The sequence below is a fragment of the Erithacus rubecula genome, assembly GCF_903797595.1.
Source record: "Erithacus rubecula genome assembly, chromosome: 12".
Classification (NCBI taxonomy): Eukaryota; Metazoa; Chordata; class Aves; order Passeriformes; family Muscicapidae; genus Erithacus; species Erithacus rubecula.
Genome location: NC_136664.1, coordinates 4,619,838 through 4,643,744, shown reverse-complemented (window position 1 = coordinate 4,643,744; position 23,907 = coordinate 4,619,838). Strand labels below are relative to the sequence as shown.

Sequence of the window (23,907 nt, the reverse complement as noted above, 5' to 3'; positions counted from 1 at the left end):
CTGTCAAACAAAAGGAACAAAACCCACAGGAATCAATGGGCACTCTCATATCACACTACTAGTGGGCAATTAGCAAAGGGAAACAGAAGGAAGACCATGATCAGACTTTTACTAGGTAAACAAATCTGATCTGTAAAACGGATTTATAAATAAAATGTAGTTGAAAGTATCAATAGGAATTGTGTATGTCTTTTGGTCTTTCATTCACTAAGCACATTGATCTTTGCAAACATGATTCTGACTAATGAGCTGTGCTAAGTGGCTCTTGGTTTCTTATTTTGTTGCTGTGTGAAAGATAGGGACTCACACAAGCTGATTAAAGAAACAAAAGCTTCAGTGCTTCTGCACTCAGATATCAGCTTCTCAACCTAATCTCTGGAACAATTCTCAATTTATTTATTTACTTAAAGACTACAAATCCTATTTAAGAGCTTGCCTGAAGTAAGTTGTGTCATCTCAAGTGGAAGAGATATCATGGATGCAGAATTCCCAGATAGGGAAGTTCACTACAAAGTACTCTTCCAAAATTTACTTGTTCTAAGAAACAAACAGTATCAATATGCAAAAACAATTGCTTCAGCTTTGCTTGGAGCTTTCCCTGAAAACACCTATGGTTTAATTTTACCAATCTAATTGGGTCCATCCAGGTATTGAAAAATAACTGAAATTATTTGATCTAATTCACCCTTCAAAACAACTCACAAAATACCATTTTCTTCTAAACACAGGGGTATGTATCAATTTCAAGATTGAGTATCAACAATGGTTCTTACAACAAACCATGTAATTCATTGTAGAATAGGCACCTTTTTCCCAAAAGGTTTCTTGATATTTTTTATATTTGGCTCAATAAAATTTATTTTTTTAAAAAGTCTTTTGCTGCTAGGCACAACAGAGGCATTATTTAAAAGTAAGGTGAATCCAGCAGACATGCAGAGAAGCAGCTCCATCACTGGACAAATCAGTGTATGTTTTGATATCAAATCTTATGAATTCTGAGGCTTGTTCTGGGCTTTCAGCAGTTTGATGGCAAATAAACACTTTTTATAGGCAAACAAGGCAACTTAGTAATACAATACACATTAACTTGCCTGAGAAAGTTACACTTTCCTTCCACTTCAGTGCCAGCTTTGCTTCAACCTCAACAGCAGTAACTTTGCTTTACCTTTGTAACTGAGAAAATAGAAGAACTTTAGCTTGCATTTTTGGCAGCACTCCTCTTCAAAAATCACTCAGCACACATCGATTGTACTCAACAAAAATCAAGGAGAAGCTTTGTAAATCCCTGGAAATGTTCCATTCTGAATTTCTAAAGCCACTTGCTTTGGATATGATGAACAAATTGTCTTACAACAGTCTACACTGTACAAATGGTTGGCAGGGAGGATTTGTAATCTTCTCAGCTGAAGACAGTAGCTTCATCCTTTTAGCTCCAATAAAAATACTAGAACTCCAATTATTCCTTGATAGGCAATTTCCAACTTCAAGCCACATCTGTTTAAAATTTCTTTTCACTAATCCATTTAAGAAGTGTTATCACAACACTACAAAGAGTGATGGAAAAAATAATTTAGTGTTTTGCAATGAAAAACAAAAACAAAACAAAACAAAACAAAAAAAAAAAAACTAAAAAACCCAAGCTATGGAAGTGAAACTGCTAAACATGAGGAAGTAAATGCAACTCAGTAAAAAGTGGGGAACACAGCTGCCCTGAACACAATTCCTCATTGTTTAATCATAAAACTGCCAGAACAAAGACTTGCCATGGTAGTTTCCTTTTAGAGGTCAAAATTTAAGTTAGGTTGTGAGCGATGTATTGTATTTATTGTTGCACATTGTTTGCCTTGTTGGGAATGAATATATATTCAATGCATTTGTTCTGTCACCATTTCACAAACCACAGGCTGGACAGTGGTGATGAAACACAAGTATTCTGTCAACTGCCAAGTGAATGTCCCTGTGGAGCTGCAGCTGTCCAGCCTCAGCACAGCTCAGTTCTCTGAGGCTTTGTGAGCATTTATTATCCTCTGCCTCTTCTCCCGGTTTCTGCGCCTGTTTTCTTCATACTGGAGGACAGATAAGGAAATCAATAGATCAGCTGTTATCATTCAACTGATATGTCAAATTTAAAACTGTAGTGAGCATTTTTTACCAGGAATAGAAACTATATTTGACTGATGCATTAGAAATGCAGCTCTTGTTAATATCTAGATATAGGTTCATTTTTATTTTGAAATTAACACTTTTACTTTGAAATTAATATTTATTCCATTAATATAAGGTTTCTAAGTTTTTCTTTAGCTTATCAAGCTAAGGAGTATTAGAACATTTTAATAAAGAATATTCAGTTAATCTTAAGGAGGACATTAATTATACAGTGATCATACAGTAACATAAGACAGATACACTTCACACATGAACTAGGAAAAAAAAGTTGCACTGGTGCTATTCTAGAGCACAGGTCAGGCCCTTCTCCTTTTACAAGATACTGATTAATGTGCATCTGCCTTCTGAAACATGAATTTGTCATCACAGGCTTGATCTATTTTTGATCCTGGTCATTAACTACACACATAAATAAAGCAGGATACCAAGATGAAAGGAACAAAGGCAAATTTGGATTGAATGAGGGTAAGGCATGTGGGGATTTTTAATGGTTTAAACAAGAACCACAACAGAGGCAGGACTCCAGTGTAAAATGGAATCAAGAAAGCCTTCAGAGTTAAGATACATGTATAAAGTCACCATGCTTTCAAGTATGCCCCTGCACTAGCAGAAGAATGAAGAGCCTTTCTTTCATTGCAAACAAAAAGGAAACATTTTCATGGCTCAAATAAATGAAAAATTAAAAATCAATGCATCATTTGATATGTATTTCATGAGAAGAAAATAATTCTTGTCCTTAGTTTACAGCATATATTTGTTCAATATTTTAATAATTGGTATGAAGAATAAAACCCAAGTAAGCCAAAAATATTCAATTCTCCATATAATGTAATAAACTACTAAATAAATTGATTTTGAAAAGGATTTGCAGTTTTTCATCCATTATACTGATTGGTCTATAACTGAAATAATGACCCAAAACATTACTTAACATTTACAGTATGCTTAACTTTTTCCCTTGCCAATATTTAATTTTTCAATAACCCATTTATGTTTTTATGTAGAATGAGAACAATGGATCTTTAAAAGCTACATCTGTACCTATTCAATATTTGTGGACAACCTTTCAGGGGCTTCCTAGTAATGGCATATCAATATAAGCACATTTTAAGAAGGCAGACAAATACAATCATCAAGAACTCCTTTAATGTAAAGGCTTCAGTGGAAGGCAAAATAAGAATAATGGGATTATGTGGAAAGAAACATTTTAGTATGGTAAAATTTATGTAAAAATTAGAAACTATAGCTTCAAGTTAAAAGGTATGTGAAATGTTCATATATACATTGTGCCATGTAGGCACAACCACCATAAATATAAAGAACACCCCTATGAAAATGTGCCTGTTAAACAGTTAATCCACTTAAACAGTAGTCTTCATTCCTTCAAACCTGCAGATATTTTCATTTAGGGCCTAACTCAGCAACTCATTAAGTAGATTCAGTCAGTGCAACTGACTTCAGCTTTAAGTGTTACTTATGTAGACATGACCATTACTGCATTATATTAAATTCTGTGCAAATACCACTACTAAAAAAAATTAAGAAAAAAGTCAGAAGCAATCTGTGAAGTGTCAGTTCCTATCTGCAATATTTGTTTCATTAAAATGTGTTTGCCTATTTTTGTATATACAAAAAAATACACCACACCATTTGTTAATGCCAGATTTTACTTGACAAATTTATTTTTAAAAGCTTAGATTTGCTATCAAGTGCCCACAGCAGAATGTGCTTACATTTATTGATTCATACTACTTAGTAAAAAGCAACTCTAGTTCTCTCCCATTTCCTATTAAGCTTTTAACTCACAGTATTTATAATTTATTGCTTACCTCTTTTTTTAAGCACTTCCTCATCTCACGGTCAATATCATTGCAATGGCCAAAAAACTTCAAAACATTATGCTGATGAGTTAAGGAGAAAAAAAAAATGACAATTCAAAGGTTTCTTCCTCTGAAGGTTTAAATTTATTTAAATTCATTTGCATTTCTCAACATATCCTGGTCTTTTCCTTTCCCTTTCTTGTGAAAAGTGGTGTTTGGTAACTCTTTTCCCCAAGCAGGCAGAGGTTTGAGCTGCTCCTGAAGCTCACTTGAGCCACCCCTGCCTTGCTGAAAGCTGAAGGTACTCACCATGTATAACCAGACTAAAGGAGGACACCTAAGCTGAAGCTATGTTTAAATGCAGAACATACCTTTTATTGATCTAGAAGTTAGCCTCACAACTCTCACTCACAGTAGGTTAAATAACGTACAAAAATGAAATATTCTGAACTCCAGCTTGTGATACAGAGGCAATTAGTTTTAATTTTCTCTTTGTGACCTAGAGAGGCAAAGGATTCACTGCTCCATTATCCCAGCTACATGAAGAATGTGGTGTTGCTCCAGAAGATGCAGGCACTAGGCTTAATTGACTGGAACATTAGAGCCAGCATAAAAAATATCTCTGGATCTTAAGGTTAATAAATAAGATGCATCTTAAGGCACACCTCAATCGTGGGACTTACATTTAAGTGCCCCATAGTTTCTAAAAACTGCAGGCCTTGTCCTCATGAGGGCTCTCCATAGCTAACCTGATGATATTCACCATAAAAATCTGTCCTCTTAGCCAGGATTTCTTAAAGCAATTCCATAATACTGGGCATTAAACCACTCTCAGAATGCATGGTTGTAGAAGGACTGCTTTTTCAGGGGGATGCTTGTGCCATGCCACAGAATCTAATGGCAGAACCTGGCAGCAGAGCATCTAAGTGGTTTAGAAGATCTGATGGAGGGGGCTTTTAGCAGATATTTGCAGCTATACAGTGAATGGAGACAACTCAGCCTTATCTTGCAGACAGCTAATGAATTGAAATAAAAAACACCAAGAAGAACAAAACAGATGCAAATAAAGTCTATTGCATATTTCAGAGGGAAACCTTGGTGCATTTCCACAGTTGACCAGCAGCTGGGTGGGTTCATACAAGTAATACATGAACACTATTAAGGATTCAAATGAACAAGATCTTAGCCAAGAGAACACAACTGAAGTAGGAGTGGGTTAATAAAGTTTATGACAAACACTTCACTATAGCAGTGCTATAATTAGCTTGTTTATAGCTCTGTGATTTATAAAGGGCATCAGATGACTCTGAAGCAGTTGCACAGAGTAAGTGGTCACTTTACTGCACGTTGATCATGCTTTTACAACATTTTCATTCCAGGTGATACAGATTTGGTTTTATATTCTACTTGCATACCTGCATGTTAAATTTCAAGGTGAGTGCTCAAGCTAACTCCACTCTGAGTAGTGCATACAATGGGTTTAATCTATGTTTATTTTGCCAGATTCCTGAAATGTCAACATCTTGGCTGAGATTATAATAGAAACAAAGAATCAGTTTCTCAAAAAAAGCTACCACACCTATTACAGTGATACAACTGTGAGACAGTACACTTTTCTTTGAGCTGCTACCTATAAAAATGTGTCTATTCATAGGACATACTTGGCACCAGAGTGGAGTTACCAAACAAAAAAAAGTGACATCAAATAGGAATCTTATTAACCTGTCCTCACTAGATACAAAACTTGATATACAGAGCAGGTTCTAAATTAGTGATAAAGTAAATCAAATTGACCGTTGTGAAAACAGACACACAATTAAAATATAATGCTTTTGATTCCTCAGAAATGGTGATTTAAATTGTAGATGAAAGTTCTTAGAACTGTAGATGAGGTTTCTTAGGCATTATAAGAAAACAGCAAGTAGTCACCAATAACTCATTAAGATCACTGACTTCAGATTTCAGTGAGTTAAATTTAAAAAGAATATTTCAGTACATTCCCCTTGAATTTCAAATGAAAAAGTATTGCTTCCTTTCAACTGAGTGTGAAAAAGTCATCCTCATCCTCTCTGTTCTGAGACTGCCAACACAAGCATCCTCTCCCAGCTGAGCATAAGACTGACAAAAGTAATTCCTCTTCATGTAGAGATCAACTTCAAATAAAACCAAGAGAACATAATTCTGTGCATGACTATTATTGCTGCTCCCAGTCACTTCATAAGTCAGATTGACAAAAGATTCCTTTGAATCACTTGCTGCCAAGGAGTTCAAATTCACCTTTTAGTTCCAGTTCTCAAGGCAGTCTAATTCACACAAGTCGATCATACTCCTATCTTGACATTCATTTAAAACAAAAAACCAAAAAAAATCAAAACACAAACAAAAAGCCAGTCAACCATTACTTGCAATTAATAAATCAATACTACTGCATTCCTACTTAAAGCACAGAAACCCTCCTATGTATGCAGGACAAATCTGAATGCATTTTCTTTCCTGATTGGATTTGTTTTCACAATTATGAAAAAATAATTACAGCACTTTCACTTTATATTGCTTACATGTTGCCTATTCTAACTGATGGTCCTTTGGCAATCCTTTTGATACTACAGCAGTTAATGTACATGTAGTCTTCTCACTTAACTCTAGCTACTGAATATCTACCTACATTACAACATTAAAGTTGTTGTTAAAAAATCAACTAAAAAATGAAAGGAAGAAATTTTGTTCCATCACTCAAACTACCTAAAGCATTTTTAGGCAAATTAAAATTTCTGACCTTGGAAGAAAAGTACAACTCCTACATTAATTCAGCTTTTAGTTTTAAAGCTTGGAGATGCTCTGTACAGGAGCAGTGGAATGGGATGTACCACCATGAGATGGCATCAACAGGCTGCAGTGTGTTTATGTTTCAAGATACTGCACTCCAAGTGCCAACAAAAACAAACTGCATGTTGCTGAAGAAAACCAGTATAATATACTCCCTGCAAATAAATTTGAATATTAGAACTCTGCTCCCTTCATTGCTGTAATTTAGAAATCATAAAGTGTGATGCAGAAAATGTTTTTTAATATGTTACTTTAGCTAAAAAAGAAAAATCTTGCAAAAATGTTGTTACTCCTCTTTCAGATAAAATGTCTTCTCTCACATTTTGGGAATTATCAGCCTTGTTCCTCATCCTGTAACAGCTTTTAAAACAAAAAATTTACAATTCTGTTCAAAACAATAACATTTGTATTGTCTTAGAATCTAACTATATTAGAAAAAAGAATCAACATCACAACTGACCACGGAGGTGAAAATATTGTAGATTGCATGTAGTGGTGCAAATGAGAGTTTTCACATTCATAGTGAATATTTAAATATATTTTTATATCAGTATAAACTATAAAATTTAACTTTTTATGCAGTAATACAGCAAGATTATCTCTGCAAAACATGTATTTAGAATATACTGGGAAAATAATTAACAACATTCCAGAAAGATTTCAATGCAGGGGCCAAATCTTCTACATATAGAGATGCAGAAGATGTAGACAAAGCAAATTTTTAAAAAACAACAAGTGAAATGATGATTTAATAATCTTGAAGCAAGGAAGAGCCTGGGGAAGCCTGAAGACAATTTAGCATTTCCATCCTTGAGTAGGTGCCTATTGAGAAGATGGAAGTCAAGCAGTAATTCTCAACTAGCTCTCCAAGCACTGAACATCAGGCATGTGGCTGCTGGGATGCCCATCAGCACATCTGCTTATAACCACACTGAAGCATCTGCCCCAGAGTCAGCTGGAATATGAAAATGCCATGAGCATACAAAAAGAGGGCATTTGAAGCTGGTTTTATTATTGTTTTTTGAGGGGTACACAGTACACTAAGAGGTGCAGAAGTTATTTTGGTCCTTAAAATAGGTCCTTAAATGTTAAGTTGTAGGACAGAAAATTTTAAGGTATGTTGAATTTCCTAAATAAATCACTGGGGTGATTTTACAGTCACCAGATAGCTTTTCAGTGAAAACACACCAGCTGTATTTCATGGCTGTTCTGCCTAGAGGATGGTTTTCCCTCCAGGATCATATAACATCATCACTAATTTATCTGACACTCATTTTCCCAACCCACCCACTCCTTTCTCTGCTCAACACTTCTTACCTCCTTGTGACACTGCTTGAGCAGACTGATAATTAGGTTACACTCTTCAGTGTGCAGATGAGGAGACAGGTCTGGATGCATCTTTAGTTAGGGATGATTCTAGTAGCACAAGGACAAGAATCTGAGAAAATTTCCACCTGCCAACATTAAAATAGTGTCACTAGCAAGTCTGATTTAACATTTAGGAGATTATCACAGTGTTATTTTAACAATACTGAAGATCAAAATGCAGTTTAATGTGTATAATTTTTATTATACAGTTACAGTCATTAAACCCAGCACATGCCTGATCTTCTACACAACCCAAATGTTACCAGTCAACTAGGAGTTTATGATTTTGGCTATCACAGGCATAAGCATGCAGCTGAGATTTTAATTTTCAGAGACTCTCTAGCAACATTAATCTTTCTTGAAGTCCACATTATCTTTTCAGCTTCCTACCTCAATTTTCTGCTTCCTTACTTCAAAAAGTTAAGTGTATGTGATTTTCTTTCTACCTTTTACAAAGATTACAACAGGAAGCACAATGCTATTCCATTCCAGCACTCTGAGAACTGGCATCTTTTTTAGCTATCTACACACTTTTAAAAATATCCTAAACCAGACATTGGTGATGCTTTAAAAACTGGTACTTAATCACTTCATATTTTTTAAATCACTAAGAATTGAAATGTCCCTTCTTGAAACTCCATGTTGTTGCCTCTTGCCTCACTGTGTTCCTTTGAGAAGCAACAGGATTGGTCTTCTACATGAATCCCCCACTCCATCAGATAATGGAATGAGGCATTTAGGATTCCCTCATGTTTTCTCTCTGGTAAACTAAAGGGGAATCCTTTCCTGCAGGATTCTGTGGGGAGGGAGTGAGTTCTTTAGCTGAAATGGACTTTATGAAAGCATCATATGACAGTGGCTGAAAGAAGATGACATCTTTGCTCAGGAAGATCACCAGGAAGGGGAGGAGAAAAGTCCAGCTCACACCAGAACAAATGGACTCATCCTGGTAAAATTTTACTTTTATAGCCCATATTGCCACTGAATTAGAGATGTCTATTTGTTTGTTTACTTAGTATTTTGTCATTTCCCCTTCTCCCAAACAGATCACCTTTCCAGTTGCAATACATCAGGCAAACATCACTACAACTTGTACTAAGTAGCCATCACTGTCTTAACATTCCTACTAGACAGACTGGACAAATACAAGAAGCCAATGGTCAGATTGTACAATTGTAAAATCCCAAAATTCAGCTGCAGTTATAGCAGTTACACTGCTATTCCTAGAATGCTCAAGGAATATATTCAGCATAAAGAGCCACATACACTCACATATCCAGTACTTCTCACCATGTGTTCAGCTTAACAAGAGTTAGATTCCCACAAGCAAACTTAATTTTAAAAATCCAAACATTTAACAGTCACTTGAGAACCATGAGAATATGTTCTACGTAGTGTTGTAGTGATTTCTTCCAAAAACCTTTCCCCATACTATCTGGAAGTCTAATATTACACTACACTTACTCTTAGCACAGAAGTTGTTGGAAGCTGTACAAGTTGCTTAAGCATTCTTTTCAACAAATTAACAAATGAACCTTTAGAAATATGACAGCAGGAGCACAACTGTAACAGCAAAGTGATTAAGAACCCTGCTGTGTTATTGCCACCAGCTTTTGATTGCATGCCACACAAAGTCAATATGTTTTAAATTTATCAGTAGAGCTTTTTTGATAGCTCTGGAGTTAGTATTCTCCTGAGAGGGTGACCTGCTCAATGGCTGTGTGTTACTTTAACATGTGTGAACCCAGATGATTATTAAAGCTCTTCATCATTCAGCCTCTGCCTGCACTTGCTAAAACTGTCATCTGAGCTGGCAGTCTCAGGAGAAAGAGCAGTGTCCTAATGAAACAGGGAATGCACATCAGCACTGGCAGGATGTAATAGGGAGCATTTCAAGGAAATATTTGTTATTTCTAAAATAAGAATAGTAATCACTGCCATTGTTTACAAAAGAATTCTCAGACAGTGGATGAAAGCCACCAGTGGCACAAACAGAGTTGATAGTTGCACCCCATCAGTTAAAAGTTTTCTAACAACTCCAAGGGATTTTCCAATGGCACCTCTTTAGAATAGATGCTACAAATGAAAGTTCTTAACTGTCACACCAGTTACTCCTGAAATTTTCATGTAACATTCAATATTACAGTGTTTCAAGTTCTAGCGCTCAGTTCCTGTAGGATGTGATGGACTAAAGTAACAAAACATCTTTCTGTGCTTCCCTGGAGGCTTTAAGCACTTCTGAAGTAAGGACAGAGCAGTTTCCAGTGCTCAATATTAAACTGATGTTTAGAAATATCAGATCATACAGTGATCTATAAATAAGCAGGGAAGGCTGAAATCTTTTTGCTGGAGGGGAATGACTCTGACAAACAAAAAAGTTTCAACAGAAACAACAATGAGTGTGAAGAAAGGACATTGGTTTCATTAGTTTATTTTAAATAACATTCTAATAAAAAAATAAGAACTGCAAGTTGCCATCTTACCAGAATCTAAGTCCAAATGGACAGAAATTTGTATAGGTGGTAGCTCATAGGGAATTGATATATAAAAGAATACTGGGAAAACAAAACAAAACAAAAAAATCACAGGAAAAAATTGTGAATAAGCAACATAAATTGGTCCGAGGAAACTACTAGTAAAAATGTGGGGTAAAGAAAGCCAAGGTAAATACACAATTTCTGTACAAGAAATACTGGAAGTGAAGTAAAAGAACAATATTTAGAAAATACAGAGATTGCTTTAGAACTGGAAAATGCTAAGCAAATGTTAATATCTGAAGTGAGTATTTGGAAAGAAGTAAAGAAATTATCTCTTTACATAATGGCACTGACATATTTCACTGGTTTGCACAGAAATGTTCTGCCCTTTAATGTGTTTGATATGAGACTCAGCACAGTTTTTTCTTTCTTGATAAAAATTACATTACATAGGTATCTCAATGATTTGGTTAAAATATAAATTTCTATAAACTAATAGTCTCTGAACATAGAAGACATGGATAAAGATAATTAATCTTTTAACTTCCTAAACCAGTTTCTAGATCTATGCTATTCTTCTGGAAAAAAAATTATGAATTGTCTCATTCCAGTATCATATCATGTCTGGTTTCTCCTTAAATAGGGAAATATAGGATTTTCTTGCTGTATGGTTTCCAACATAAACCAGATTTCTTCAAAAAAATCAAAAACCTAAGGCTGGAAATTTTCTGATAATGATACTGAACTTCCAATACTAATACTTCTGCTTAGAAAAATAATGAGGTAATTCCTTGTATAAGCATTTCTTGGGACACTAAGCATCTCAAACTTTCTAACAGCAATCAACATACAAATTATCAAGATGTGATACTCATTCCTAATCAGAAAATTGACCTATACCTGTGTTCAACGCATTAAATATTTCATATTAACTGGAAAAGGAACCTACATGTAGTACAGAATTCAAATAAAACTGTGAGCATTTAATGCTTGACACCAAAATTCAGGATAAAATGCTCATTTTTGTTCGTGTGCCAATTTTTCCTTCTGATTTCCTCACACTTCCTGTGTGGAGAAACAAAGGCTTCAGTGCAATTTAACTTCTTCCCAAAATCAGCTATGAGGTCAGCATGTCAGGAGTCCAGGGAAATTTCTTTCTTTTTCAGAATCTCCCATAAATATGAACTAACCAGTACCCTGATGCAGAAGGAAAACTGAATTAGGTTCCTTTAGTTTTGCTGATTAGCCCAATGTTTAATTTTTCCACTCTTGAAGGACAACAATGAAGGGAAGGTTTAGATCTAGGTAATTGTTTCCATAAGATGTTTTTTCCATATTTAATTGAAACATGCTAGAAAACTACTTTTTAAACCGAGTTTTACTATTTTTCCATTTGAAAAGAACACAATCCTATTTTTTCAACTTTGTAAGGTCAATGGTAAAGAAACACCCAAATCACATGAATTCTCACACTGTTCAGAAAAATGACTTCTTAAAGCAAAACGCAAATCCTTGTTAATGAAAAATTACACCTGAGCACGTCCATTGCTAATGAGGAACACAGACCTGTGCTTTGCACAACCCCAAAAACACAAACATGTGCTGCCAACACTCAAATGATGCCCACAAGGAGGCAGCAGGACCGTGCAAAGCACAGCAGGGATTCACAGCAGGGACAGGAACAAACCCACCATTCCTCTGAAGCCTCTCTGCTCTCCACGTTTCACATTTCTTTTTGCAGCTAATGGCACTGTGTAACTGGAGTAATACAAAACATGTGGAGTTTCACATTCTCAGTTAGGTGGTATTGTTCTGCTTGGTGTTTGGAAAAAAAAATATTTACAATCTTAACTTTTTGTTTACTCAAATCCTGTTTTCTCTAAGATTGTACAAAATTTTAGCATAAAATACTCATCTCCACATCTAACAGGATGGTGTTTGCCTCAAGGTATCATTTGGGCCACTTTAGCACAACTCCTGCATTCCTAGTGTTCTTTACTACACAAAGAATTTTGATAATAACTTTGAATACTCAGTGATCAGTGAAATGAGAAATCACAGTTGATGCACACCATTTCAAAACCCAAGGGAACTCAAAACTCAGGACTTTGTTTCTACCTTTCAGTAATACCATTAACATCTTCCAGACCAGGATATTGAAGGGTCACTCTATGCTGCTGTGGCTATAAGGGTATGATTAGATACATTGAGATTGACCCCAAAATTTCCAGCAACTCCAAGAAATTTAAAAATCCACTTTAATAAACCAAGCTTAGCTAAACCATACAAAATTTACTCTTGAACTTCAGTCTCTAAAACTATGCACTGGATTTTCAACATTACTTATTAGAATGGGGGAAAATAATTTAGAAATATATCTATGAAAACTAGAAGGGAAATAGAAAAATGGTCCATTACGTCTATTTTGAGATCTTTTTAATTATGTAGAATGCACTTACTTTGAACCTAAAGAATAATATTTCTTTAATGCTGATAAATAAGATTATTATTAATATTCTTTTCACGTGACCACTTTCTGCCAACAATTCAGCCTCCCTCACTGCAGCAGAATGAGCTCACCTGCTTTTAGTACCTGATGAAACTACATCATACCTGATTTCAGACTTAGCAAAACAAATTAAGAAGGTGTTAATCCTAAGGAATAGAGCAGGTGGAACACCAACTTAAATACTAATTTCTACAATTTTTATTTAAGGTTAAAATAGGGGAGTGCGTAAAGCACTATTTTTACTCCCTGAATTATTTAAGGTTGTATTCATACAAGTAACATCAGTAGAGTTTTGGCACGATTAGTGGGATATTTTTATTATAACATACAACCAGCACCACTGCACAGGACAACACTGTGTAACAGATTACTAAAGCTGTCTCTTCCTATTCCTGTTATACCTTTTCAAAATATACAATTAAGAATGACGAGATCCAGACACCATAAAACTAAAGCGCTGCCTAGTGGAAAGTGTCCATGCTTATGGCAGGGGGTTGGAACAAGAGGATCTTTGAGGTCCGTTCCAACCTAACTCACTCTACAATTACTAAGGACAAGGTGCTGTCACCAAATTCCTGCTTTGCCAGCTGCTCTTGAGCTTCAGCTGCATCCACCAGACCAGGCTTCATTCCATCTCATCTCCGTTTCATTAATTTCCCAAAGAACTCTACGAACCTATCAGAATCTTCTTGCGATAGGTTCGCAAGCTCTTCCCCTCCAGAGAGAAAGGGAGCAAGAGGATGCATTCCTTGTTGGAAGACAGCCTCTGACCTCTCTAGCAGCCCGATCCCGTGCCGAAAGGCAGGCAGCACTCGGCGGAAAGAAAACATTGTTTAGTAACACGGTCTCGCCGTGGGGTGCGAGGGGCTGGGGCAGCTGCTGTTACAAGGTTAAGGCAGGGGCGTCCCACGGAACCAGCCCGCGCCGTCCGCAGCTCCTCACTGCTCCCGGGAGGCCTTAAAGAAGCGACGGGACACACACAGACAGGAAAAGCAGCTTACGGCAGGCACAACGGAGAGACCCGTGATCCCACTCTGTCCTGCCCTTCCAAAGGCCCCCCGGGAGCTCCGGAGGATGTCGCGCAGAGAGTCCCAGAGGTGGACCCGAGCTCGGCTCGCCACGGCCCCCCCCCAAAGCCAGGCGGCTAGAAGGAAAGGCAGCAGAAGGAGGGGAGAGTTTCCCTATACACCCTCTTTTCCCTGAATTTTTCCCTTTCCCACTGACTCTGCCCGAGGCCTCCCCTCACTCACCCCGCTGCGGGGCGGGCGCAGTGACCCGGCCGGCCCCAGCCGGAAGTCGCCTCAGAGCGAAGAGCGCGCACGGCGCCGTCGCCGGGGCGGGGCGGGGCTGCAGGCGGGGAGCGCTGTGATTGGATGATGAGGCACGGCGCGGGCTCTGATTGGTCAGTTCGAAAGGCGGGCGCGGGATCGACGGGTGCGAGTGAGGCGGCCGGGCCGCGCCGGGTCCGTCGGTCACGGGATTCTGCGCACCGGTGCCCGCTGTCCGAGGGTTCCGAACACTCATCGGAGCGGACACACAGCAATAGCCCTGGGCGGCAGCCAGCGCCCCATCCCTCTGCTCGCACCAGGCCTCGGTAAGGCCGGGAGACTTCTAAGGGCGTGACGTGAGTTGTTTGTTTAGCTTGAAGAACAGGAGACTGAGGGGGGAACTCAGCGCAGTGAGGGGAAGTGGAGGGGCAGGCAGTGATCTCTGATGACCAGTGACAGGATTCCAGGGAATGGCATGAAGCTGTGTCAGGGGGAGTTTAGACTGGATATCAGGAAAAGGTTTTTCATCCAATGAGGGGTTGTGCACTGGTGCAACTCCCCAGGGCAGCGGTCACAGCACCAAGCCTGACAGAGCTCAGAAAGTGTTTGGAAGACACACTCGGGTGCATGGTGGAATCCTTGGGGTGTCCCGCACAGGCAGTTGGATTCTGATCTTGTGGATCCTTTCCAACTCAGGATGCTCTATGATTCAGTTTCTATGTAAGTTATTGTATGTATTTTAACTTGCCACTGTGTAAATCTGTAGTAGTGGCGCTCTTAGGACTGAAATCCATGTCAGGCAGTGCCGAGGTGCAGCTCTGTACACCTTGGAAGGCAGCAAGTGCCCTGAACCTACCTGCGGCTTGGTCTTACTTTCTTTAACCTTTCAGCTTTCCGGGTGGTTCCATCATGGATGCAACTGTGGCTGAGTACATCCGAAGAACTGTGCTAAAAATGCCAAAGGATGAAATCAAAATGATGCTGCAGAAATGGGGCTTTCTCTCGGAGGCACAGCTGCAGACTCTAAATTTCCACCAGATCAAGGACAACATTTCTCACGAAGTTGTTCAACTCTGTGAGGTAAATCCTCTCCTTCAAAAAATGTCAGTGACATATAGGATGCAAGAGAAGTATCATGAAAAAAAACTGAAACAGTAACCTTTGGGTACAACACAGCCTCAAATGGCACTTAGCAGTCTGGAAAATGTAAAGCTGAGTGGGTAACACCATCGATTTTGTCTGATCTGTAGGATCTGTGTAGAACAGACCTATACTAAGTATGCAAATATATGGTTGGAGTTCTAAGTTACATATGGTAGATAAAAGCTCAGCATGTTAAACCTTTTAAAAATGTGTGTTTCTAAATTGTAAAATAAAGGCATTGATGGAGATACCCACTCATTACAAAGTCTTGATTTAAAGCTATTTAGTATGGATAAATGATAGCACTTGTTTATATCTTTTAGATGTTTAATGTTGTTGGTCTTTTTTTTTCAATTTCCTTGGCCAGAATTCCTCCCATTCAGAATGCCGTAAGCAAAACAATTGTATGAGCTAACTCTGATTTTAGTGTACCAGAGGGCTTTAATATCATAACCTAGACAGATGCAGTTAGTACTGATAAATCTTGAATTCTGTAGCTTTTGGTATGATTCCCTTTGAATTTCATACCCAAAAATTGCTTACCTGGAGTGTAGATCAAACTACAGGAAAGAAATGCTTAAGTTATTCTCATAAGATAGTCAATACCATATTTTAAAATAGCATTTTTTCTGAAATACTTGTATCTGTAACAAATTGTGTCATGCACTTTTTTAAAACTCTTCTCATACAGCGGAGCATAAATAAGAATTAACCAGTATATTAAGATTCCTGACAGTGAAATACTAGTTGAAACAGTGAACAGTGAAATATTGTTGCATTGTCACAAATACTCATTAACTTTCTTTTTAATTTTTTGTACATCACACTGTAAGGATTATATTCCTCTTGCTGCCTCTGCAGAGGAACATGTAAACCTTGCTGAAGCAGTTTAATGATTGATTTCTCAAAACCTGGGACTGGCTGTAATGCCTTTGAAGAGAGTGTACATGTTGTGGATTTCAATGCCATGTCCTTTAAACTACCAATAATGAGATTATTTTTCACTTGATAAACAGTGAGAATCCAGCATTCTGGACCTGTAGTTCACCATGCACTCTTGTTCTTTCTAGGAAAATTCTGCAGACATAAAGCAAGCAGCAGCTCTAGACATAATTTGTAAGTAAAAAGTGAATTAAAATTACTTTTTTTTTTCCTAAGTAAGTTCATAATGCCTCTAATTACATAATGATGACCCTCGTGGGGTGCAGATGCATTTGAGGTAAGCACATCACATTTTAGATGGATCTTATTGGATGTGACCTCTTTTACAAAAAGCTCAAGATTAACTAAAGTATTTAACTCCTAACTCCAATATCAATTCACAACTTGATTAGACAATAGTTTAAATCTCAAGGTTTTTTCTAACAGTCTACATGTCTTACATTGGGCAGTGTAGGTAAAACCCTTCCTTAAACATTTAACCCCAGGGATGCCCTTTATTAGCTACTCACCAAATTACAAAATAACTTTACATCTCTTTCAATTAAAAAAAAAATCTATTTTGCTTTTATGATTGCTGTGAGTGGTAGTTTAAGAATGTTAATACATTATATTGCATTATCAGAAGTAATACTTTTTAAAGCAACCTGTCTATAAAAGTATTGTGAAATTCTTTGTTCCTTATTTCTGTTTGATAATACATTGTTATTGAGCAATTCCCATTTATTCCTAGACAATCACATCTACCAAAACAAAAGAATGTGGAGTGTTTACCAGATGAAAAAATCAGGTAAAATATATTTTGTTGCTATAATTTCACAGTTCTCAGCAACTAAGTGCTGTACTGCCTCATATCCTACATTTTAGCCATAAATGTAATCTCATCTGGATTTTTTCTGTGGAGAGTTTAACATTTTCCTGCAGCCTAGTATGGATTTTTCAATGAAGATTATCTTTAATGTTTTTAGTATACTGTCCATGAACTTCTCAAGTAATTATTACACATCAGTAACTACTAATTAAATATTAATCTTTGTATAGTAATAATATGTGTCAGAATTAAAATACACCTTTTAATATAAGGTTATGCAACTTCTGTTTTTTTCTGCTTAATTTTGTTTCAGCAAAACTAAAAACATCTCTCAACATCATTTGTATCCACAAATCTTATTTCTGGTTGGGTTTTTTTGTCTTATGTAACAGGAGAAGAAGATGAATATTTTGACATAGCAGATTTCAAAAAAAAGTTTAAAAGAAGAATTCGGTCAGCTTTGAAAAATGTAAGAATAAATCCATTCTAAATTTGTTTCATGGCTCTGGTGTCAATATGTTGTTTTCATAACTGTTCCTTACAGACTGAGTCAAGAATTGAATGGAATTATTCATTTAGGCATGATAGGATAGGAACTGCATGTGAAACAGGAAAAATGTATTGCATATCTGTTTTAGCAACTTCACAATTATGCTGGAAGGAAATAAAATGTAAGTTTGTTTTAAAATGTGACTGACTTCAAGAAAGGCAGCATGTTGGTGGTTTTTTATCAAATCTTTGCCCAGTTTGCAGGAATCTGTAGTTGCTTTAGCTCACCAACTTCATTTGAACAAGGTAATATTAAATGCCTCTGGCTGATCACCTGTGTCACTCCATGACACCCAGTGGATTCCCACTCACAGCAGGAGGGGAACAAATCTAAATCACTCACAACCAATCAAATGCAGTTCACATCACTTTATTAAAAAAGAGTTTTGCAATATTTTGGGGTTTTTGTTGTTGTGTTTTTTTAAGCCTACCTACCTGAGTTAAGGTAAAAAGAAGTAAACAAGGACCAAATCAACAAGAATAGAAAAGGGATGTTCAGAGTTTTGATTGTGTATTCTTGAGCAGTAATAAATATTCAGGTATAAAAATCACAAGTGTATCAAAAGTTTAGTTTCTCCAAAAAATTGACATATTGGAATTATTGCCACTAGCCCTCCTTCTAAACAGACATCTTTTTTTGTTTTCCCAAAAGAGAAATCAGTGCTTTTGTAATAAGCTATTTTCTATTTTCAACCTTCAGAAAAAATGTATATGGACAGGACGAAAAGCAATATTAGAGTTTGAAAAGTGATTCTTCTTTTTATCCCAGTTTGTGTGGTTATTGTTTTTGTGTGGAAATTTTATTTAAATACAATCTTTACGACGCTTGGTGGTTTTTTTCTTATTCAAGCAGTGGTACTAAATTATGTTTGGTCTTGTAAACAGAGATGTTAAGAGATAAGAAAATCTTTATGGATACCTAAATGTGTTGGTAAATCAAAACTTTTCTTTTTCTATCAGGTCACCATCACCTTTAAGGAATATGAGGATAATGCAATCTGGATTAGAGTTGCCTGGGGAACACCATATAAAAAACCAAACCAGTACAAACCCAGCTATGTTGTGTACCATTCACAGACTCCCTATATCTTCATTTCTGCCTCGATGCTGAAGAGCAACTTGCCTCTGCTGTGTCAGGTACAGAATAAAACTGCTCAGACTCTGACTTCCCCACAGTTATAATATAACATAATTATATTGTATATATATAATTATATAATATATAATTGGGTTAGCTTTTAAGAGGATTGGTAAAGACACCTCACTTATTATAATTTGCCAAATTGCATATTTTTTTTTCTCCTTAGCCCGTGATAAAAATGGGGCAAACTCCAAATCTTTGGATTGGTGCATTGTGAATAAATACAGTTTATTCAGTTTACTGCTCCTAAATTTAATTTCGTAGCCAAGTCTTGGGCAGTATTCCATTAAATTGTCTCTTCAAGAAGTTGAAGAATATTAGATTAACACAGTTAACTTCAAGAACAAAGCATATGAGCTCATGAGGGAATGCTGTTCATTTTTGTTAATTTATGGTGATCAGCTTTGGTAGTATTTTATGATTCTGTTTGTCTATTTTTCAGCTAATAAGACTATGGGACTTAGCTTGTTAATACTGTGAATACTTTTAAATATTAATTTTAATTAAATAGAATTAATTAAATATAGCTGTATAACAATCTCTGCAACATTTTTTCAGAATGAAAATCCTAGTTAAAGGGCAGTTATTGCTTACCTTGAAACAAAAACACCACAATGTCTAGAGATGCTATGTTTCTTATATATTGCAAACAGTGATGATTAAGACTGATGTTAAAACAATTTCCATTTTTATTTAAAGGCCCTGATTGTTGCCTCCAATTACCATGACATCCGTGAAATGGAGCTTCGAAGTCATTCTTTAAACTCCCTTAAAGATATTGTGTTTAAAAGATATAGCCAGGTGAGCCAATTCACAAGTAAATTTTAAGATAAGTCTTGCTTTTTGTTTCAAGCCTAGTTCTCACACCCTAGCAAGGGGGAAAATTCATCTTTTCCAAGAGATCATCAAGTTAAAATAATATTGAACTACTGAGGTTGACAACCTTTCATGAAGGTAATATTTCAGTGAGGATGTAATTATTTGGTATCCCATGGACTCTTTATTATTGTAATTCTTGATGGCTAAACTCAGACTAAAAATTACATGAACAATTCAGTCCTAACCCTTTTTAGGTTCCTTTCATTAGGCTTCCTAGATCCATCAGTTGAAGGCTGTTGGAATGGATGCTTAGTCTGCTCATCCATGTAAAATTTGTAAATAGGGAAATCTTCACAAATACTCTAAGACAGACAATATTTTCAAAATAAGATTGGCTTCCAGACTTCTAATAAGGGTAAAAATTTGGAAAATCAGTCTTCCAGAATGAGAAATAAAAGGAAATATATTGAAGTATTTTTCAGCTAGGCGTTCTAAAAGTAGAGCTGAACTAAAATATTTTTTTCCTCTCTCTCTCTCTCTCTCTCCATTTAGAACTTCGAAACTTACACTCCAAAACCTCTGCAAGGAGGGAATGTAGAACCAGAAAATGGTATGTATATTTGAAATATAAAGCTAGTTTAAACATCATTCCCACTGGCTTGTGAAAAGAGATTGATAAAAGGAAATGTACATATGCTCCATTCCCATTATGTTATCCATCCCTGGTGCCTTAATACTGGTTGTCACTGGGAGAGGTCAGTATTTCCCATGAGTGGCACTGGACATGGACACCAAACCCACTCAAGGCCCAGCATCTCACATTAGCTTGTGTTTTTCTCTTGGTAAGAGCTGAAAATATAAATGGTAGAGACAACTACCTTATCCAAAAAAGACTGCAGTGAATTCATTAAAACTATTATGTACAAATTTTCATTGGAATCATCTGATCAGAAAACCAGTATTACAGAAGCTGACAACTTTGTCTTTGTTCCCTTTTCTGCTGCAGCAGATATAAGAATAATTCATGAAAATGGAAGAGAGAAAGAAAGAATCCACAGACTGAACCAGGAAGCTTTTGGTAGTGGTCCCCAACCACAACTTGAATTTGCACAATACAAGGTAGGAAAAGCAACCAATTTGATTTGAGATTATAATTTTAATGTAGTGATAGTTAGATTAAATTTCAAATTTAAGAAATATTATAGGGCTTTTTGAACTTTAGGAAAGACATTTTAAAATAAGTGACTTTAAGGTCTCTGAAATAAATAGATTGAAATTTGGTGAGAATTTTAGATTGTGTTTCAATCTTTCAGCCCTTCAGCATTTCAACCTGTTTTTGTAATAAAGTGCATTGGAGCATGAGAAATTAGGATTATTTTAAGTACAAATAAATCTTATGCTGTGTATGATACCATAACCTACTTCTTGATGATGCAGAGATTTTATTGCATGAACAGATAAGTTGAAAATTCTAAGAAATACTTGATGTTTTACAGTATTACTGAACAAGCTGCCTCTTGCTTTCAGCAGAAAACTCTGCCACACGGTGGCACCCTCAGATTTTACTACAACATTCTTCCAGCTGGAATCATGTTATGATTACAAATTGGAAACAGTCCTATTAAAACATTTAAATGTAATATGTAATAACATATAAATGAAATATATTCATTGCTTATACTCACTGGTTAAATTTTGTGTTAACAGCTTGAGACAATGTTTAAAAGTGGTCCTAAAATGGATGTTTTGGATAAAAAAGAACCATTCAGATGTTTGGTCAAGTTTTCTAGTCCACATCTTTTGGAATCACTGAAATCCTTGGCACCAGCAGGTAAGTGTTCCAACTCTGTAAAATGGAGGGAAATTCCATAGTTTTACATACTTTTGTCATCTTATATTTTGCTTGTATCTTGCATAAGGAAACAACTTTATGGTTTCATTAGAAAAAGAAACATAGTAGAATAAAAATGTTACCACTTTAACAACTTATGTCTAAATATCTGACAATTTATTCTTAGAATTGCTGATTTGTACATGGATATTCAAGCTGTGTTTTGTTTTAGTGTTTTAGTTTTGTGTTTCAGTTTTACTAACAGTTATGAAAGGTAAATAACAGTTGAGTCCAGCTGCAATTATCTCTCTCTCTCTCTCCCCCCAGGTATGGCTGATGCACCACTTTCACCACTCCTTACATGCATACCACATAAAGCTAGGAATTATTTTAAAATTAGAGAGAAAAAAAAAAGCTTTGTAAGCCCTTAATTTAAAACTGATTCATAGAGAAATATGCAACTTATTTATTATTGGTATTAATCTAAATCATCATAAACTTTCAAAAATAGCTTATTCTTTGTTAATACCTTAAAGTTGTTTTTTTTTCAAGTGATGGCTCATTAATTATTATTCCACAGTTATCTTTAACAGAAGTTAGACTTAACTAATAAAAAAAGGTAGTTGCAAGTTTTAACAGAGATTGTGGTTATTTTGAATTTAAATGTGACTGCTTTTAACTGTGCTTTTAATAGTATTTGTGAAGTTAATAAAGACACAATAATAGCTGTAGGTGGCTACAATACTCTAGGTGGCCTTTCATATTTTAGACAGAACACCTGCCCTGTTTGGAACAGGGAGAACAGTCCCATTCACATGGCTGCAGCTCAGGCATGTTTTTACCTAAGTAGATAAATTGTATTCTAAGACTATTTCAGGGCATGGGGGAGAAGGGACTTTTGGGGTATAGATGTCAATAAAAACCTTCCATCCATCTTTAGGAGGGGTTAATTCAGCTTCCAAAGTCTTTCTCACCAAGGGCAGCAGCCAGTAACAAATACTTGAAAATCTGCCTGTTGCTATTAATGCCTTATGAAATTTTATGTTGGAAGAACAAATTGAAAGAAGCAGTATTTTCTTTTGAGAAAGGTACATATTTTAGAATATATCAATATTTGATCCTTCTGAAATCCTTGCCCATTGCCACTGTTTTTTTTTGCTTGGGGACAAAGATTAAATCAACATGGCAACAGTCACTAATGCTTTGCATTGGAGTTCTTTACAGTTGGTAAACATTGGTAATTATATATATATTTCCCACTTTGTTTTTTGAAATTGAACTGAAGATTCATTTATGATGTACAAGTTTTTATTTGTAATTCTGTTATCTGGATTGTTTTGTGTGTACTTGATGTATGTAGAATTCCAATATACTTTCAATATCTCAGTGTGCAGAAGCAGCTGTATTTCCAGAGGTTGTATGGGCATGTTCTTTAGACTGTAAACTAAGTCTTCTTTATAAAAGTTTGTTTGGCCTGACTTAAAAATGTTACTTATCATATATTGATTTTTGGTTTGGTTTTCAGCACCTCTATAACTCATACATGAAAAGAGATTTGGGACTATCTGCTAGTTGTATGGATTTTAGGAATTCCACCTGTGTGATCTAAATGTTGATTTGACAAAATACTTAACATAATGTTAGGATTCTGGAACAATTCCAGATTTGGTGTGATAGACATTAAGAGCTGGCTCTTAACATGTCACCATACTTCCAGGATTCAGATCCATTAAGATTCCAGCATGCCTTTCACTCTGTGCAACTTATTCTTCATAATGTGCTTTCCCAAATAAGCTAAATGCCTGAGATGGCAGTGATTTACCATAAAGTTCCCAAGTGCTCTAGAACACTGTGAGTGCCTGGCCTACTGCCTCTTGTTTCTGGGAAAGGCAGTTTCCATCCCCCTTTTAACATCCCCTGGTTGATATCTCTGATTTTCAGAGATGTTTTATCTCTGACTTTCTAAAGCAGGGATATTCCAGGAAATATTCCAGGAAAAGTGCAGCATTTCCAGGCAAGGAGGTATGTATTTATTATCTTGTCAGGAAACATCTACAACTCTGGGATTCCTTCTTGCTGAGCAGGTCTCCCCATCAAGGAGGTGAGGAGAAGGTAAGGTAAAGGAGAAATGTGCAGACCAACTTCTCTTCCCCATTCCAGTTGGTCTCTTCAGCAAGTTGGAAGTTTGGGGTTGGACTAGATGATGTTTAAAGGTCCCTTTCAGCCCAAACTATTCTGTG

The 23,907-nt window shown here is 36.3% G+C and overlaps 2 protein-coding genes across 5 annotated transcripts; one reads left to right on the top strand and one right to left on the bottom strand.

Moving 5' to 3' along the window:
* Positions 1 to 1,771: 1,771 nt before the first annotated feature.
* On the bottom strand, positions 1,772 to 14,506 carry CMC2 (C-X9-C motif containing 2). 3 transcript variants are annotated; one of them, XM_079316507.1, is made up of 4 exons: positions 14,417 to 14,506; positions 8,130 to 8,266; positions 3,996 to 4,067; positions 1,772 to 2,066 (listed from the first exon to the last, which is right to left on the bottom strand). In XM_079316507.1, the coding sequence occupies exons 2-4, from the start codon at positions 8,208 to 8,210 to the stop codon at positions 1,992 to 1,994; spliced, it is 228 nt and encodes a 75-aa protein (XP_079172633.1). In that variant the 5' UTR covers positions 8,211 to 8,266; positions 14,417 to 14,506; the 3' UTR covers positions 1,772 to 1,991. The 3 variants fall into 3 exon arrangements, with proteins under 3 accessions (XP_079172633.1, XP_079172635.1, XP_079172634.1); XM_079316509.1 differs by having other exon boundaries at positions 14,168 to 14,474; XM_079316508.1 differs by lacking the exon at positions 14,417 to 14,506 and adding an exon at positions 10,664 to 10,735.
* CENPN (centromere protein N) lies at positions 14,439 to 23,145 on the top strand. Of its 2 annotated transcripts, none has more exons than XM_079316505.1 (11): positions 14,439 to 14,760; positions 15,325 to 15,514; positions 16,648 to 16,693; positions 17,250 to 17,306; positions 17,720 to 17,796; positions 18,837 to 19,013; positions 19,717 to 19,818; positions 20,389 to 20,446; positions 20,843 to 20,955; positions 21,544 to 21,667; positions 21,995 to 23,145. In XM_079316505.1, the coding sequence occupies exons 1-11, from the start codon at positions 14,540 to 14,542 to the stop codon at positions 22,096 to 22,098; spliced, it is 1,269 nt and encodes a 422-aa protein (XP_079172631.1). In that variant the 5' UTR covers positions 14,439 to 14,539; the 3' UTR covers positions 22,099 to 23,145. The 2 variants fall into 2 exon arrangements, with proteins under 2 accessions (XP_079172631.1, XP_079172632.1); XM_079316506.1 differs by lacking the exon at positions 14,439 to 14,760 and adding an exon at positions 15,035 to 15,154.
* The last annotated feature ends 762 nt before the right edge of the window (positions 23,146 to 23,907 follow it).

What these genes read in the sequence shown, in the direction of transcription:
- CMC2 (XM_079316507.1), bottom strand. Translation starts at nt 8,210, where the DNA reads ATGCATCCAGACCTGTCTCCTCATCTGCACACTGAAGAGTGTAACCTA. An exon ending in TCAAGCAGTGTCACAAGGAG is followed by an intron (nt 4,068 to 8,129) that starts GTAAGAAGTGTT and finishes TTAACTCATCAG; the next exon opens with CATAATGTTTTGAAGTTTTT. An exon ending in GGAAGTGCTTAAAAAAAGAG is followed by an intron (nt 2,067 to 3,995) that starts GTAAGCAATAAA and finishes TCTGTCCTCCAG; the next exon opens with TATGAAGAAAACAGGCGCAG.
- CENPN (XM_079316505.1), top strand. Translation starts at nt 14,540, where the DNA reads ATGATGAGGCACGGCGCGGGCTCTGATTGGTCAGTTCGAAAGGCGGGC. An exon ending in AAGTTGTTCAACTCTGTGAG is followed by an intron (nt 15,515 to 16,647) that starts GTAAATCCTCTC and finishes TGTTCTTTCTAG; the next exon opens with GAAAATTCTGCAGACATAAA. An exon ending in GAAATCCTTGGCACCAGCAG is followed by an intron (nt 21,668 to 21,994) that starts GTAAGTGTTCCA and finishes CTCTCCCCCCAG; the next exon opens with GTATGGCTGATGCACCACTT.